The sequence below is a fragment of the Dermochelys coriacea genome, chromosome 3, assembly GCF_009764565.3.
Source record: "Dermochelys coriacea isolate rDerCor1 chromosome 3, rDerCor1.pri.v4, whole genome shotgun sequence".
Taxonomy (NCBI): Eukaryota; Metazoa; Chordata; order Testudines; family Dermochelyidae; genus Dermochelys; species Dermochelys coriacea.
In genome coordinates, this window is record NC_050070.1 from 4515380 (window position 1) to 4532697 (window position 17318).

At 50.3% G+C, this 17318-nt stretch overlaps 1 protein-coding gene across 2 annotated transcripts in view; it reads right to left on the minus strand.

Moving 5' to 3' along the window:
- SCARA5 (scavenger receptor class A member 5) overlaps positions 1 to 17318 on the minus strand; it is a 127854-nt gene that overhangs the window by 43660 nt on the left and 66876 nt on the right. For both annotated transcript variants that reach the window (XM_038396279.2, XM_038396280.2), the window contains exons 4-5: positions 16206 to 16880; positions 6158 to 6238 (exon numbers count right to left, since the gene is read on the minus strand). In XM_038396279.2, the coding sequence (XP_038252207.1) occupies positions 6158 to 6238; positions 16206 to 16880 (756 nt within the window). The remainder of the gene's footprint in view (positions 1 to 6157; positions 6239 to 16205; positions 16881 to 17318) is intronic.

The following is a 17318-nucleotide window of genomic DNA, read 5'->3' on the forward strand; positions in this document are numbered from 1 at the left end:
CTGAGGGCTAACTAGCTCTGCTGGGCCCACCTGGCAGTGTGAGACCAACGACACGTGCACCCTCTCCGGGATGTCCTGCCAAATCCCCTCGCTGCTCCTGGCCGATCAGAACTGGAGATGGGCCTGCACTACAAAGCTCACACCCAGATGCCTAATTCCCCAGTGTTCAGTGGGGCTCTGGATCCAGGCTTCTAGTCTGGGCCCAAGCCTAATCAGAACTGCCACGGTGAAGAACCCGTTGGTACATCTACAGCTCAAGTTGCAACATTTCAGGTGCCTTTGTGAGGGCTCAGCTTGGTGCAGAGTGACCCAGCCAAATGCAAAAGGGAAATCTCCCTGCAGGACACCACAGCATGTGATGGGAGCAGGGCAGCTACTTGCTACCTGCTCCAGAATCCACAGGATGGCCCGATCTCTTGGGTCCGTCCTACAGCATTCCTAAAGGGCCTTTAAAGAACCCTGAACTGACTTAGCACTGGGCATCACGTCCCAGTCTCATTGGACTTTTCCCACTCTAGTTGATATGCTCCTCTGAGAGTGCCGGTTACTGGGAACCATGGCATCTTGACGCCATCCTGCCCCGTCACGCTTGCCTGTGCCCTGGCTGGCTGTGTGACCCCCAGCAGCTCACTCAGGGTGATGCATGTCCTGTGCAGAGGGATAGTACAAGGACTATGCACCATCTGTGGGTGAAAGTGGGACTTAAGCATTACCTGGGCCTTGTGCTGGTCCCTCTGCATGGGTGAATTGAGCCCTCAGGGCCCAGTGCTGTGGCCAGGGAGGTCTCATAGACTCTAAGACCAGAAGGGACCATCATGATCATCTAGTCTGACCTCCTGCACATCTCAGGCCAGAGAACTTCACCCATCCATTCCTGTAACAGACCCAGAACCTCTGGCTGAGTCACTGAAGTCCTCAAATCATGGTTTAAAGACTTCAAGTTACAGAGAATCCACCATTTACACTAGTTTAAACCTGCAAATGACCCAGGCCCCATGCTGCAGAGGCAGATGAAAACCCCCAGGGTCTCTGCCAATCTGACGTGGGGAAAAATTCCTTCCCGACCCCAATATGACAATCAGTTAGACCCTGAGCATGTGGGCAAGACCCACCAGCCAGACACCTGGGAAAGAATTCTCTGCAGCGACTCAGAGCCCTCCCCATCTAGTGTCCCCATCTCTGGCCATTGTAGATGCTAACAGAAGTCACGGATGACTCATATGCCATTGTATCATCCCTCTCCCCCGCCTCAATTTATCAAGCTCAGTCTTGAACCCAGTTAGGTTTTTTGTCCCCCACTGCTCCCTTTGGGAGGCTGTTCCAGAACTTCACTCCTCTGACAGTGAGAAACCTTCACCTAATTTCAAGCCTAAACATATTGATGGCCATTTCTCTCCATTTGTTCTTGTGTCAATATTGGCCCTTAACTGAAATAACTCCTCTCCCTCCCTGGTGTTTATCCCTTTGTGGCAGGGGTGGCCAACCTGAGTCTGAGAAGGAGCCAGAATTGATCAACGGACATTACCAAAGAGCCACAGTAATATGTCAGCAGCCCTCCATAAGCTCCCCCACCCCAGCTCCCAGCGCCTCCGCCTCCCTCCCGATCAGCTGTTTCATGGCACGCAGGAGGTTCTGGGGAGGAGGGAGGAGGAGCGAGGGCACTGCAGGCTCAGGAGAGGGGGCGGGAAGGGTGGAGTGGGGGCAGGGCCCGTGGCAGAGCCAGGGGTTCAGCCGTGAGCACATTGGAAAGTTGGCGCCTGTAGCTCCAGCCTTGGAGTCGGAGCCTATATAAGGAGCCGCATATTAACCTCTGAAGAGCCGCATGGGGCTCCAGAGCCGCAGGTTGGCCCCCACTGCTCTGAGGTATTTATAGAGAACAATCACATCTCCCCTCAGCCTTTGTTTGGTTAGGCTAAACAAGCCCAGCTCCTTAAGTCCCTCTAACAAGGTAGGTTCTCTATTCCTCTGATCATCCTAGCAGCCCATGTCAATGGGAGTTTTTCCATCAATGCCAGGGGATACCGACTAGGCCCTAACCCTTTCTGCGCTGCATTCTAGGGACATCATAATTCTTCCCCCATCCCAGGGCAGGCGTAGGGCTTCAGGATCTGATTAGTTGCAGCTGTCTGAGGTGTCTGAGTTGGGGAAGGTGCTATGCAGAACGGGAATTAATGCTGGCCAGCTAGCCTTTTACATGCTTCCCCTGCACCTCATCACAAGCTGAATTCCTTTCTAAACCCCAGGTCGTGGTGATGCTGTGGCTGGGAGAATTTCTTTGATCCCATGTGAAAGACAAAGGAGCCAGCAACGGCGGAAATGTACATGCAAGTTTAAAAAATGACACAAATCTTAAAGAGTTAAACAAAAAAAGCAGCAGCAGCCAGACAATCCATTTGTGATGCTGTTTAAACCCAAATAAAAACAGCCATTAATCTGTCAACAAGCGTGCAATAACATCGGTAGCCATTGCTGACAAGCTCTTTAGTAGAACAGATGGGTTTTTCTGCCAGCTTGGCTGGGTTTACAGTCCCACTTGGGGCGGGGGAGTGTGTCTTACAAGACCATCCAGCCTAGCACACACAAGTCATCAGCAAGGCTCGAACACAGGGCTTCTAGCACCACACCCCAGGCCTTTAAGCATCGGAGCGATAGGAGGAATGCTAGCAGCAAGTAGCAGTTGTGGATCCAGCCACTAGAGAGTGACAGGATGCACTCAGCCAACGTGTCACGTGGCTGACATGGTCAAACCCAACCTGTCCTCTCCAGGCAAGAGACGAGTATTCGCAGCCAACTGAGAGCAACTCTCTCATCAGATGGGGAGTGGGATGAAACAGAGAATGTGTTGGCTGACTCTGTATGTGGTGATGGATTCTCTGCATCCCAGCAACGCCACCAGGATCCATCTTACAGGGTGTGGGGAAAGGAGAGTCATTTGGATATTGCCAGTGTCTTGGGGTGTAAATGGGATTAGATGCCTAACCCAGCAATTCTTCTTCACATGCTCAATGGGAAACTGTCTGATGTGGGGGGTGGAAGGACTTCTCTCCCATGGTGTCCTGAAACATGGAGGGAGGTCCATGAAGCTGTGTAATAGTCTCCCAATAGAAGGCGTGAAAGCCCCATCACTTGGGATGCTACAAAGTAGGCTAGACAAAGCCCTGGAGAATACCCTGGAGGGAACAGCCTTGCATTGCCTGGGTGATAAACGGCATGGTCGAATAGGCCTTTTCCCCATCTGACTTCTCCAGGTTATTTTATGATACTGGTTGTGCCACCTAAAAGACTTGCTCACAAATCTGGAATTCTAGATTTGGATCAGAACTAGAAAGGGGCTGAAAAAACACCCCCAAACTTTGGGTAAGTTTGTATCCATCTGGGCCGGTTGCGAAACGGGGCTCAGAACTTTTGTGGTCTGATTCAGTTTGGTTCTGGGAGTTCCGGGCTGTTGCAGATATCTGTCTCAGCTCCTTTTGACCTACACACAGACTTCCACTTAGATAGAAAAACATGCTTTCCTTTTGTTTTTAATTGAATTTGCCTTGACAAACAATGGTTTAAATTAAGGGGGGGGGAAATGTTTCCTGAAACTTGGAAAAGTTTCATGTAACCCCTAAGAAAGGTCCAGATCCCCAACCCACCAGGATCTCAAATTCCCATTCCCCAGCCCTTCAGGACCCCATGTGCGGCTGCTTCCCGCTGCCTTTGGTTTTACTTTGGTTTTTCGCTGATACTAACCCTTTGTTTCCTGCCTGCAAACCATCTGCTTAGAAATTAGTGGTTTGCTGCAAATGTCAATTCCATTAAATTCCACATGCAGCATGTGGCTAGGAAAGCAGTGGGCGATCAGATGCTTAGTTTGTTTACATTAAATTGCTACTCCAGTGAATGAAGGTGGCATGGGAGGATATCAAAGGACCACACTGGCAGACAGAGATTTTGCCCTGGCAGACTATCAGGCCCGGCAACTATCCCAGCAAGCCATCAGCACTGCCCGAGACAAAGGCTCACCTTGCATCTCTGAGCACATGGGGGTGTCCATAGGAATGCAAAGAAGCAGGGAATTTGTTTAGCTCCGTACCCAAATCACGGTGTTAGTATGGCAAAGGCATCGCAGCATTGGACAGCAGCGATTGGCTGATGATGACTGATGTGCCACTCCCCCTCCCACCCCCGAAGTGCTAATTCCAGAAGCGGCTCAAGGACCTGGCTACCCTCCCTATCTGGGATGCCTGTGAGTATGGTTGATGACTGATTGACACCTGAAGGCCCCCATGAGCCTGCCCGATACATGCCAGCTCTAATTCATTGGTCACTCTATGGAGGCATATTGGGGCAGTACAGCTGGTGCACTGAAAGGAAGTTAAACTATTCCACGCAACCTAGCTTTATGGCAGGAGAAAGGGGATCAGATTACAGAGGGGAAAGAGTTCAAGTAGTAATATGGGCTGAGTTTCCAGGGCGGTGATCTCTGGAAGTCAGCCTCTAAGCATGCACAAGATGGCTCAGAAGCCTGGGGAACAGGATCATTCATAGAATCATAGAATCATAGAATATCAGGGTTGGAAGGGACCCCAGAAGGTCATCTAGTCCAACCCCCTGCTCAAAGCAGGACCAAGTCCCAGTTAAATCATCCCAGCCAGGGCTTTGTCAAGCCTGACCTTAAAAACCTCTAAGGAAGGAGATTCTACCACCTCCCTAGGTAACGCATTCCAGTGTTTTACCACCCTCTTAGTGAAAAAGTTTTTCCTAATATCCAATCTAAACCTCCCCCATTGCAACTTGAGACCATTACTCCTCGTTCTGTCATCTGCTACCATTGAGAACAGTCTAGAGCCATCCTCTTTGAAACCCCCTTTCAGGTAGTTGAAAGCAGCTATCAAATCCCCCCTCATTCTTCTCTTCTGCAGACTAAACAATCCCAGCTCCCTCAGCCTCTCCTCATAAGTCATGTGCTCTAGACCCCTAATCATTTTCGTTGCCCTTCGTTGTACTCTTTCCAATTTATCCACATCCTTCCTGTAGTGTGGGGCCCAAAACTGGACACAGTACTCCAGATGAGGCCTCACCAGTGTCGAATAGAGGGGAACGATCACGTCCCTCGATCTGCTCGCTATGCCCCTACTTATACATCCCAAAATGCCATTGGCCTTCTTGGCAACAAGGGCACACTGCTGACTCATATCCAGCTTCTCGTCCACTGTCACCCCTAGGTCCTTTTCCGCAGAACTGCTGCCGAGCCATTCGGTCCCTAGTCTGTAGCGGTGCATTGGATTCTTCCATCCTAAGTGCAGGACCCTGCACTTATCCTTATTGAACCTCATTAGATTTCTTTTGGCCCAATCCTCCAATTTGTCTAGGTCCTTCTGTATCCTATCCCTCCCCTCCAGCGTATCTACCACTCCTCCCAGTTTAGTATCATCCGCAAATTTGCTGAGAGTGCAATCCACACCATCCTCCAGATCATTTATCATTGCTCCAAAGGATTTGGAATGCTGCAAACGACGGGAGAGGGATTGTCTAGGGTGACATAACCAGGGGTAATAATTAGCCCTTCTGTAGTGTGTTTTATCCAGAGCTCCTCGAGGTGCTTGTTTCAAGGAGGGCTGGCATCTGTACCCTGAGTCTTACAAGTGGGAAAACTGAGGCACAGAAAGGGGCAGCAAGTTAGCACGGTCACACGGCAAATCAATGGCATAGCTGGGCATAGTGCCCCTTGATCACCTGTGGAGCCGGAGTCTGAACCTCTAGGTCACATTGCAATACCACTTGCTAGGTCTGGGGCTCTACAAAACCACTCAAAGGTAGTTATATCTTGTAACACTAACAGAATAGAATTAAGCCAACAATAAAAATTAGGCACAGAGGGGGAAATGTCAGGACAATGAGATCTCCTAGTTTACAGATCAATCTCCTAAACATTGTGATGGAAACTTCATCATTTGAGTCATTTAAAACTAGACTGGATAAAGTGCTGGAGAATCGACTGTGGGAAACAAACCTGTATTGGCTGCAGGGAGGTACCCAATGGGTCTTGCTCATCTCTGTGTTATTGCTATGTATTATTTGTATAGTGCTAACAGTGTGCCATAGCCCATTGAAGTTGATGGGCATATTTCCTGGAGCAGTTCTTGTGGGCACCTAGTACATGATCTGTTACCTCTTAGTCCAGGTAAACCAGGAACTCCAGGCTCGCCTTCCATTCCTTCATTGCCTTGGTCTCCTTTTGGTCCTGGAGGCCCTGAAATATGACGTGTAAAGGTGGTTAGTGGCTCTTTAGACAGAGCAGAGGTAGCAGCAGATGGACACATGTACAACTCTGCCCTTAGCTGTCAATTATTATTTATCAAATGCCCAGAAGTGTGGGAAGTGCCTAATGGACATGGATTAAAGGCAAGCCCCTGCCCCAAAACATACAAAGTGCCATGACTGAGGTGAAGTTTGGCATGTACCTTCTTCCCCGATTCACGGATTTCGAGGCCATGATCGTTTCATTTGACTTTCTGAATAGCACAGGCCAGAGAAATTCACCAAGTGATTCCTGTCTGAGGTTCCTGTTTAGAGATGGTCAAAATTCAGAATTTCCATCCCAGAAGAATTTCTGACATGTCAAAATTTCCTTTCATCCCGAATCGGAATGAAAAGTCAAAATTTCATCATTTTCTGCAAACATTTGTTTCGGAACTATTAAAACCTCCAATGGAGGGGAATCCTGTCTTAGATTTCATCATAACAGATAAAGAGGAATTGGTCACAGAAATAAAAACGAATGGTAGCTTAGGTACAAGGGATCACAACATGATTACGTTTGTTATGTGCAAACAGAATAAAGTCCAAACCAGTAATGCATATAGTTGGTGATTTAAAATCACCAATTTCACAAAGCTGAAAACAATTATGAGCTAAATCAGTTGAGAGAAAGAATTTAAACAGACAAATGTGAATGATAATTAGAAACTGTTTAAGAATGTTTTATAGATGCCCCAAAAGACACAGTCCCACAATAGAGAAAGAATGTTACACTCCTTTAAAAAACAACAACAAAACCAACTGGACTTAGAAGCAGAAAGAAGTGAAAGCAGCTATAATTTTTTTTAAAATCATATATAACAAATGGAAGAATGGGACACGACAGTAATGACTCTAATCAGAAACTAGGAATAGGAGTAGCAGCCGTGTTAGTCTGTATTCGCAAAAAGAAAAGGAGTACTGGTGGCACCTTAGAGACTAACAAATTTATTAGAGCATAAGCTTTCGTGAGCTACAGCTCACTTCATCGGATGCATCTGTAGCTCACGAAAGCTTATGCGCTAATAAATTTGTTAGTCTCTAAGGTGCCACCAGTACTCCTTTTCTTTTAGGAATAGGAGAAAATTCGTAAGGGAAGCAAAGAGGCACAAGGAGACATTTATGGCTAGCTGAGTTAAGGATCCTTAAAGTATAAACCAGTAATGCCAGGTATTACAGGGGAGGATGAAGGGCAGAGCTATGTCAGGTATTAAAGGGGAGGATGAAGGGTGGCTCTATGTCAGGTGTTAAAGGGGAGGATGAAGGGTGGCTCTATGTCAGGTATTAAAGGGGAGGATGAAGGGCGGAGCTATGTCTGGTATTAAAGGAGAGGATGAAGAGTTTTTCAGTGAGGTGAGAAAACAGTAGCTCTCAAGGCAGGACCTTTGCTTGCTTGCTCTGTGGCTTGTCCAAGTTCTCAGAGAAGGAAGATTTTGAAAGCAGGTGCTCTGGAAGCTTCTCCATATACACAGCTCTGCCAATGCCCCTCAGTCCTGACCTGTGACCTCCCTTTCCCCCATAATTCCAGCTCTGCTGATGTCGCTCAGTCTCACCCACAGCCCCCCCGCTATTCCAGACCCGAGTCTCTAGTTCTCTCAGGACAGGCCCTGAACATAGGTTCGTCCCCATTGCTTTGGTTTGTGGTCAGTTTCCCTCTCCAGTTCCGCTGCACTAGCCCTGTGGTGCAATGTCTGGGCTGCGAATGCCGCAGGGGACCAGTCCTTTGTTTAATCCAGGATCTCTTCACCGGTTTTAAAATCAAAGCCAACCCTGGAAACGTTTCCGTTTGCTCTTGGGGCTCTTAGAAAAGTTCCTTTTCTGCGTTCACAGAGCCTGCACTGGGACTCAAATTTGACCTGCGTGTCCCTTTCCGGCCTTCAGTTAAGTCTCTTCACTTCACAGGGGCCCCAAAAAGCAGATCCCGAGCCAGGAAATACCTAGAGAGAAGGCTTCAAATCATCCCACAGCTCAAGAGCTCTTACGTTTGCACTCAGCTGGCTCCAGCATGGCTGGATTTAAGGTCCCTCATGCAGCAACTGCTCCATAAAGTTCCACATGGCCTCGCGTTACAGGCGCACTGGAAAATAACCCGAGCCAAGGTCCTGTCTGACTTCCCTTAAGCTGGAGAGACACGTGTGTGCTTTTCCCCAGGGGCATTGGAAAGTGGATCTGAGTTGCCCCTTTCACACCAAAATCTATAGCTGGTCCTCCACTTCCATCACCTCCCCCCACATCTATCCAACCTGTGCCCCCACATTAGCGAGAACAGGGTGTTGGGGGGCAGGATGGTTTTGTTAAAGACAGTTTCCATGTGTTCAGAGCCACCGGCTTGTTTTCATTCCAGACCCTCCCCAGGGGCGACAATCAAACTGGCTTAATGATTTGAAATTTAAAGGGCCTCAGTAACTACAGGTTTAAGATGGGGGCAGGGGGCTCACTAATGAAAGCCAGCACCCTTCCGAAGCTGTCTGCCTGCAGTTGGCAAAGACTCCTTCCACTCAACCGCTCCCCCCCTCACACACACAAAGGCAGGAGTTGGTCTTAAGACCATGCAGATGGTCACCTGTGGTGCCCCTATGCTCTCCTGACACTGAAAGAGGAAGACAGTGGACAGGGTGAGAGCAGACCAAGGCCTTTGGAGAGGGGGAAGGGACAGGAGGGATGCTCCTAAAAATGCTGTAATGAGCCCTTGACCACTAGGCTGCCCATGAAGGAATCCCAGAAGCAGCAGGGATAGAACTCAGAGCCTCCTGCTTCAAAAGCTACCTGAACTAAAGGGAAATCTTCGATTAGCTGCCAGCAGTCTAGGATCTATGACAAAGGCCTGGGACTTTCTGATTTCATCCAGTGGAGGGTGCACACACATACACACCCGCCAGTTCACTGCTGCGTGTCTGATCAGCACTGCCACTGGCAGGGGGAAGTAGTCGTAAAGGAGAAGGCGGGGCAAGGAAAGAGAATAAAGAGTTTCAGGCTGATATTGCCCGCAGCCTATAGGTGGAAGCATTTGCCAAGTAAGGTAAAGTTATAAGTGAAAGCAGTAATAGCCTCAAAGCCTATAAGACAATAGCTTAGCCAAAGTTGAAGCATAAGGCCCAATAAAGCCGTAGCAGATGTTTTAGCATAAGTAGCTGACTGGGAGTAGCTCTAGGATCTCACAAAACAGAATGCTGTCATGAACAAGTCTGACAAAACTCCTGGCAGGTAACCGCAAAACACCAGCTAATGCTAGTATGGGATATTTTAGGATAGGAACATGGCACAGATGGTCAACCACAAGGATGACATGGTAACCTAACTGCCATCTAGGCCAATGAGCCTGCAGTAAATGATATACTAGCCTATAAGGAGATGACACACCACATTATTAGGGTAAGACAGTTTAGATATAGACCATGGAGGCCAAACATCCTTATGAATATTCATGGTGGCCACAGAGCCCTATGAGAGGGCTATCCATGGCTCAACCCATTGGGCTCTTCTTGGCACGTAAGAGATAGAACTATGCATGGATCATCTGTCCCAGCCCTTTGAAGCCTCCGCGAGGGATGGTGTGAGTACATGGATGCTCGGAGCGTTCCCGTATTATCTCTGTCTTCTTTGCTGGATTGGAGTGTTTGTGCTTTTGCCAACCATGATCATAAAAATATTACAAGGGCAGAGAGCCTTGCCTAAGTGTGACTGCCTCTGGCAAGCACACGGGGGTTCTCGTAATAACTCATACTTCCGGTTCCAATCACGAAGCAGGACCGCATCAAATGACAGTGCTAACTGGCATTTCTATTTGATCAATATAACTAATACACATCAACAGATCAGACAACACATCTACCCCAAGATGATGAGTGCTTTTCGGCCAGACGTCAGAAGAAGTTTACATGTAAACTACACAGGAATCTCAGTCTCCCATTAAAACTCTATTTGTCACCAGAAATCCGGGGTGGGGATTCATAGAGTCCTAGAAATGTCGGGCTGGAAGGGACCTCGAGAAAGGTTATCAAGTCCAGCCCCCTGCGCCAAGGCAGCCCCCTGCGCCAAGTAATCCTGGACCATCCCTGACAGGTGTTTGTCCGGCCTGTTCTCAAAAACCTCCCATGATGGGGATTCCACAACCTCCCATGTCTTACATACAATAATATTTGGCCACTCAAAAGCCACTACCGCTTGAGAGAAAAGGCTAACCTCAATAACTCTCTGCCATTGGAGAGCCAAAGTCCCACATGCTGCCAATGGGGGTTATACCTAGACAGGATAACAGAGCGTGCTGCATGCCAGGCATAAGGGGCATTGGCAGAACTGCTTTTGTGTGGGGAGCCCTGGTCTGGACTAGCAGGTGGGAGCCTGCACATCACAGCTGAGTTGCATTGGCCAAGCTGGAAGCGGGGCAGACCAGTGGGGACACAGATCAGGACTGAGGTGCATTGGCGGAGCTGGGAAGAGGGGAGGGTGAGAGACTGGTACAGCTGTGGGGGCTGCAGATCAGGACTGAGGTGGACTCTGCCCAGCATTATCAGTAGCCTGTACTAATGGAAGAAAACACCAAGCCAAACTCATCCCTTGTTTAGTTAGACTGACTTCAATGGAGCTACACAAGGGATGGATTTGACCTGAAGTTTGTACAATGATTATTTATCATTTCTATTACAGTAGCACCTAGGAACTGTAACCAGGGCCCCGGCGTGTTCAAAGCAGTAAGGATTTGGTCTTTGGTGTTCACAGAGCCATAGTCTCTGATTTTTAAGGGCAGATGTTGGATTTGTCTCATGCATGATCAGTTCATTTATAGCAGAGTCCCACTTAGCTGCCAGTCAGAACCCTTGCTGGATGTGGATGGATTTAAAATATACAAGGGGCTTTGGATGAAGACGTTCTATGGGGGGAGAATCTGGTCACCCACACACTAGAAAATCCTCTCTCGGCCATATCTAACAGAGGTTCCAAACCACTGTGCAATTAGGACTGTGATGCTGTCTTGTTCTCCTAACGGCCTGGGAATGCCAGAGCCCCGGGCAGCCTCGGCTCTGTATGGGGTGCAAGGCACCACCTAAGCAGGAGGGCTCCCAGCTTCCCCTTCCCCAGCTGGGAACATTGGCTGCATTGAGCCAAGGACAGGCGGAGTGGGAGAAAGCCCTTTCGGAAGGCGGCTCGGCCAAGTAGGGCGGCGGGATCGTAAATTACCTGATTTGCAGCACGCGGGTGATGACAGCGAGTGGGAAAGGGAGAGAGCAGGAGAGCTGGAGATCCAAAAAGAGAGGGAGTGGAGGACGAGACTGCCAAGAAAGTGTCAACCCGGAGGTTGGCCCATCTGGAGAGAGTTTGCTGTGCTTGTATTCATCACAGTAACACACTCTGTGTGTCAGGATCCATCCTGTCCTCAGCCACAACCAATCCCTCAGGCAGGGGGCAAAGCCAAACCTAGAGAGGCCTGCAATAGTGCTGGAGGGACAGGTGCACAGCCTTATGTCTACACAGCACTCCTGGGCTCTGACCCATGTTTAAGCCCAGATCCACCACACACCATCTACCATGACCATCCACACACAAAGCCCACTGACATGTACCTGCATCCTCTCAGAACACGGGCTACCTGGCTCGCCCAGGGGTACCAGCTGGCCCATTTTGCAGCTAGCAGAAGCCAGCGTTATGAGGCTTGTGTTTGGATAATTGGTCAATGCTATCCCCCAATCCTCTGGCCCTTCTGCCTCCCAGCTCGCCACTCGCCTCCCATGAACCGAAAGTGATTTCCGGGTTCAAATTCAGCTGCTGGGCATTTAACCCTCCATTTCCAAGCAGGCTGCTTAATTTTACAGACAGATAAACCTTGCTTGATAACAACCTGCCAACACGCCCTCCCACCCACTTGTTGCTAGCTGGCCAGAAGAACGCACCCAGGTATGGGGTGTGGCATGATTATATCCAGGAGGCCTTTGTCTTTCAGTGACACAGAGCCTCCCCTTCCAGGGCATAGTATGATCCCCGACTGAGTTCACTGGGAAATCTTGTGCTGTTGGCTAGCTAAAATCTCTGGAATGAAATGTCTCCTCTGGTTGTCTGGGGGAACTGAACCCAGGGCATGTGGAGCTAAAAGCATGAATCTCTAATGCTCCAGGGCCATTAGCTCATAAGCCTCTTACACACTCCAGTCATTAAAGTGGGACAAAGACCCGCACTGTACTAGCATTGATTATATATCGATATTTAAAGGCCTGCAAAGGGTTTATTTAAAATTGGGCTTGAGCCATTTTTGCTTTTTTTGGATGAAAAGAGAAGGCCCGCAGGGTGCATTTTAATGAGAGAATTTTATTTCGACACATCCTTTGACCTTAGGACCATTGATCAGGTCTTCCCCGGCATGGATGCTGCAAACTGTAACATTGAATTCAGTGTTTTCTAAAGAGTGGGGCACAAGATGATCTAGCCAGGGGAGAATAGGGGCAAGAGGTGGCAGGTGAGATGGGCCTCTCACTTGCTCTCCAGTTTCATCTTTGTTTTTTGAAAAAAAGTTAGTCTTTAGTGATCATCGTTGTGAATAAAGCCTTGAAAATGTGACCTGAGTGAAGCTGATGCAGAGACACCTGCCTGAGTCTGCAGAGAGCCTGAGACAATAGTTCTGCCTGGGTCACTTTAGTGGGTGCTCACTTGGATGCCAATGATGATACTTTAAATGTCAGCATTGTCAACCATTTTATAGCTCATCAAGGTAAGGAAGAAAGGAGAGGAACAATCAGATTAAGGAGACCTACATGATCTAGTGTGACAGCTCATTTTGAGTGGCCCTTGAACACCTCCTAGTGCAGCTAGTTTCATTTTCTGGAGGCCCGAGCTCAGATTTCAAAAGTTGGGGAAACAATGGCTTAATTGGAGGGACACGTGTGGAACCTTTAGCAATGACTTCCTTTCTCCAGCATGACACAACTGATCACTGGAGTGAAATCGGTGTCATGGAAAATAATGTCCCCCAAACAGAGAGCTTTAAACTGTGTAACTATAAAACCTCTCCCTTCCTCTCTTAGCTGCTCAACTTCCTCTCTTCAGTTCCAGCCGCTCAAACTACAGTTCATGGCACAGGGCACCCAAGCCCAAGGGAAACACTCCACATGTCCATGCTCTCTGAATCTTCTCTCTACAGCCAGGCCCAGGGATGACACCAAATATGATCTGAGGAGAGAGTCCAGGATATGCACCGTAACACACTCAAAACTGCCTTCACCAAACAAGGTCACTGCATCAGAGAAGTAGATCGCATCATGGAACGGGCCATCCAAATACCCCGAGAGAACCTGCTTCAACACAGAACTAAAACCCACTCCGAGCGCACACCCCTAGTTGTCACCTACTACCCCACAAGGGAACCCCTACACAGTATCATCAAACAATGACAACCCATCCTGAAAGAAATCTTTCCTGAACCCCCTCTTCTGGCCTTCACACAACCCCTCAATCTCTCCAACTTCATCATCAGAAGCAAGTTCCGCACAAACCAGGACACATCAACTCAAAGCAGTGCCAGACCCTGCTAGAACAACAGATGCAAAACTGCAGACATATCTCCAACGCTACAATGATCAACACTGAACACACCTTTTAAGAACCATGGGTCCTACTCATGTCTGTGACTGCATGTGGGGAACCTCACCCAGTGCTCTAAATGCCCCAATAACAACTATGTGGGTGAAAAGAGACAGTTGCTACACTCACAAATGAACTCACACAGGAAAAGGATAAAAGATGAAAACACCCTGTTGCCTGTGGGTGAACACTCTTCACAGAGCAATCACTCCATAGCTGACCTCTCAGTGCTCGGCCTCAAAGGAAACTTGCACAACACCTTCAAAAGACCAGCACAGGAACTTCATAACTTTGCTAGACACTACAAATCATGGACTGAACAGACACTGGATTTATGGCTTATTACAATAATCTATAACCCACTTAACAACCCCCCCAGCCTTCCCCCCCCCACTTTCCCCCTATGATTGGAGATGTACTAATGGGCCACTTCACCTTGAATGGTCCTTTGACAAATGTGCTAACTACTTTTGCTAAACGATCTGTTCCATCTTGTATTTAGCTGTGACACTCTGGTTACTTTTCCCAGACCTGCCGAAGAGCTCTGTGTAAGCTCGAAAGCTTGTCTCTTACCAACAGAAGTCGGTCCAATAAAAGCTATTGCCTCCCCCACCTGCTCTCGCTAATATCCTGGGCCCGATACGGCTACAGCAACACAGTATACACGCTCTCTACGGACACTTCTGTGCCATCTCTCTGCTTCCCTGCAATAAGCTGAGCATGAGGGTGAGCCGCTAAATCCAGAGGGGTGGTTAAAGCCATCCCAAACCACACATTATGGTTCAAACCAAGCCACAAGCAAGCCGGCCGGCCGGGAGTGCCGCCACCTAGACTCAAACCTACCCTACAGGGCACAAGTTTCCATCTTCAGTGCTGACTGGAAACTGCAGCCGGTGGCCCCAGAGCCACCTCTGCAGATGTCTGCTGTCGGCCCTGCACCCACGTGGCAGGAAGGTGAAAGCACGGCTCCTAGCCTGCTGCCCCTCCCCGAGGCAGAACAGCCCAGGGAGAGCGAGGACGTGGCAGGAAGGTCAGAAGAATGGGCTAGGGGGTAGGGCTGGAAGTCCAGAGACACTGGACAGGGGCTCCAGAGACTGGGGCTTCTTCCCTTGTTCAGCTCCATTCTTCTGTTGTGACCGTGAGCAAGCCCCGAAATCGACGTTCCTGCCTCCTGAGAGCCCTTAGGGACAGTGAGGTTCTCAGACACTGCGGTGCTTGGAGCAATTGAAGTGCCTTGGCAGGTGGCCCCACACAGAGTCAGCAATATTCCTCTCCCCCGCGCCCAGCCGAGAGGTGCACACAGGCTGACATTGGCAGAGTAGCCGCAGCTGCAGTTGAAGCAGGGGCTGCTGAATTGGGGCGGGAGGGGGAAAGGACCCTCCCGTGCTCGGCCCCCCGGGGTGCCTCCTCTCCCTCTCCAGCCAGGGCCAGGTCTACACTCAGAAGGTCAGTCGGCCCAGCTACATTGCTCGGGGGTGTGTGTGTGATTAATCCACCCCCCTCAGCAACGCAGTGAAGGCGATCTAACCCCCGGTGTAGACAGCACTAGGTCGACGGAAGAATTTTTCTGTCAGCCTGGCTACTGCTGCTCAGTGGGGGGAGGCGGGGGGGGAATGGGAGAACCCCTCCCCCAGTGCTGCAGCTATGCTGCTGTAGCATTTCAAGCCCTAAGCCCCCACGGGGAGGAGCCAGCAGAGACTGAAGCCGGCAGAGCAGTGGCAGAAGGAGCTCAAGCGGGGATCTCAGGACACTTCACTCTGACCGGACTTTCTCTGTCCTGACAACCTGCTCCCTCACCTTCACTTCAGCCTCGCCCCATACCTGCCCCTCTCCCCTGCCCAGTCCCCCTCCTCCCTTCCCTGGCCTTTCTGTTTCGCGAATCCCCTCCTAATTACACCCACCCCTGCCCCGCAAAAATGATAGCACTAATATGCCATTGGAGGTCACCACATTGATCGCTTGGCTTCTGCGTGCCATCCCTTTCCCCCACCCTGTGTCCGATGGATGTAGGGCAGGGACTGTCTACTATTCTGTATCTGTACAGCTCCTGACATACTGGGATCTCGAGCTCAGGCAGTCCTGAGGCACTATGTTCATAAACATGATTAATATGCTTTCAGCTTGCAGCTCTGCTAAGAGAACCTCGCACCCCTGTCCTTAGCTAGCCAGGCAGTTATGGGGGAAGCTTCCACCTGTTGAGCTAAAGGAGTAAATCCATCAGCTGGCAGCGGTAGTAGGCTGTAAGCTCCCTGCAGTGCTGTACAGTCATTGGTGCATGTGATGTGATGGGTTCACATGGTGCTATCGGTCTCGGCTGAGGAGGAAGAGGAGAGCCAGCCGAGCACCCTTACCCCGTATCACGGAGATGTTCCTCAAGGCGATGGAGTGCTCCCAGTCCTTCAGCCTCAGGTCCTCGGTCACGTTGTTCAGGATGGCCAGCTCGTGTTTCAGCTGCTGCTCCATGGCGATGTGGATCTGCCTCATCTGTCGGGCGTCCTCCGTGGCGTTGCTGATCAGCACCTGCAGGTCCTGGATCCGGGTGTGGTGGATGCCCACGTCGTAGGAAAAGGTCCTGTTGATGGTGCCTACGGCCCCACCCACCTCGGTCAGCTGGTCACTCAGGCTCTCCACCTGGGCGGCCAGGTGCGTCAGGAGGCTGTCGTGGTGCTCCAGAAGCAGCCGGCTGCTGTTGCTCTCAACCGAGAGCCTGTAGGTCTCCAGCTGGGCCATGTCGCTCTGATGGTTCAAGCTGTCCCTCAGGCTGGCCACGGCCTTGTCCGTTTGACTTGCCTGCATCTGTAGGCTCCAGAGGAACCCCTCCAGCTTCTGCAGGGAGCCCGTCATCAGGAAGAGGGAGTCCGAGTGATTCTGCAGGAGATCCTGGAGCCGCCAGATGTGGTCCAGGATGTCCCCTTTGAGCGGCAGCTGCAGTAGCTTGAGCTGCATGTCCCTGATGCTCGCGTTCAGGCGGTTCACGTTCCCTGTCAGCGCCTTCAGGTCCTCGGGGGAGCTCTGGGGCCTGGAGACTGCAGGAGAAAGAGAGGAACCAGGTGTCAGAAACGCACAGGGAGTCGGGAGGGGGCAAGCCGAAAGCCGCTGGTAACAGCAGCTCCGGTCCCTAAGGAACACTCCTCACACCTCCCTCCCCACCTGACAGCTGCCACTGTGCAATATGGGCATTGGTCTGCACGGCCCGAAACTGATAGCACCACCTGCAGGTGCAAACAGGGACCTGAACATGGCTCTTGTTCATTTGCCTATTCCCAAATTCTGGCCCCAACCTCTAGGCACGTGGAGGGGACCGTCTGTGCCTAGACCCACACCCATCCCATCTGAGCCCCTGTCGGCCACTGTCCCTGTTCCCTAGACCCCGCAGGGGTGGGGATCTGTGCGGGACTGGGTAGGAAACACACATGGTCTACTTCAACCACATGGAGCTGGCCTGGGAATACACTAAAGTCTGG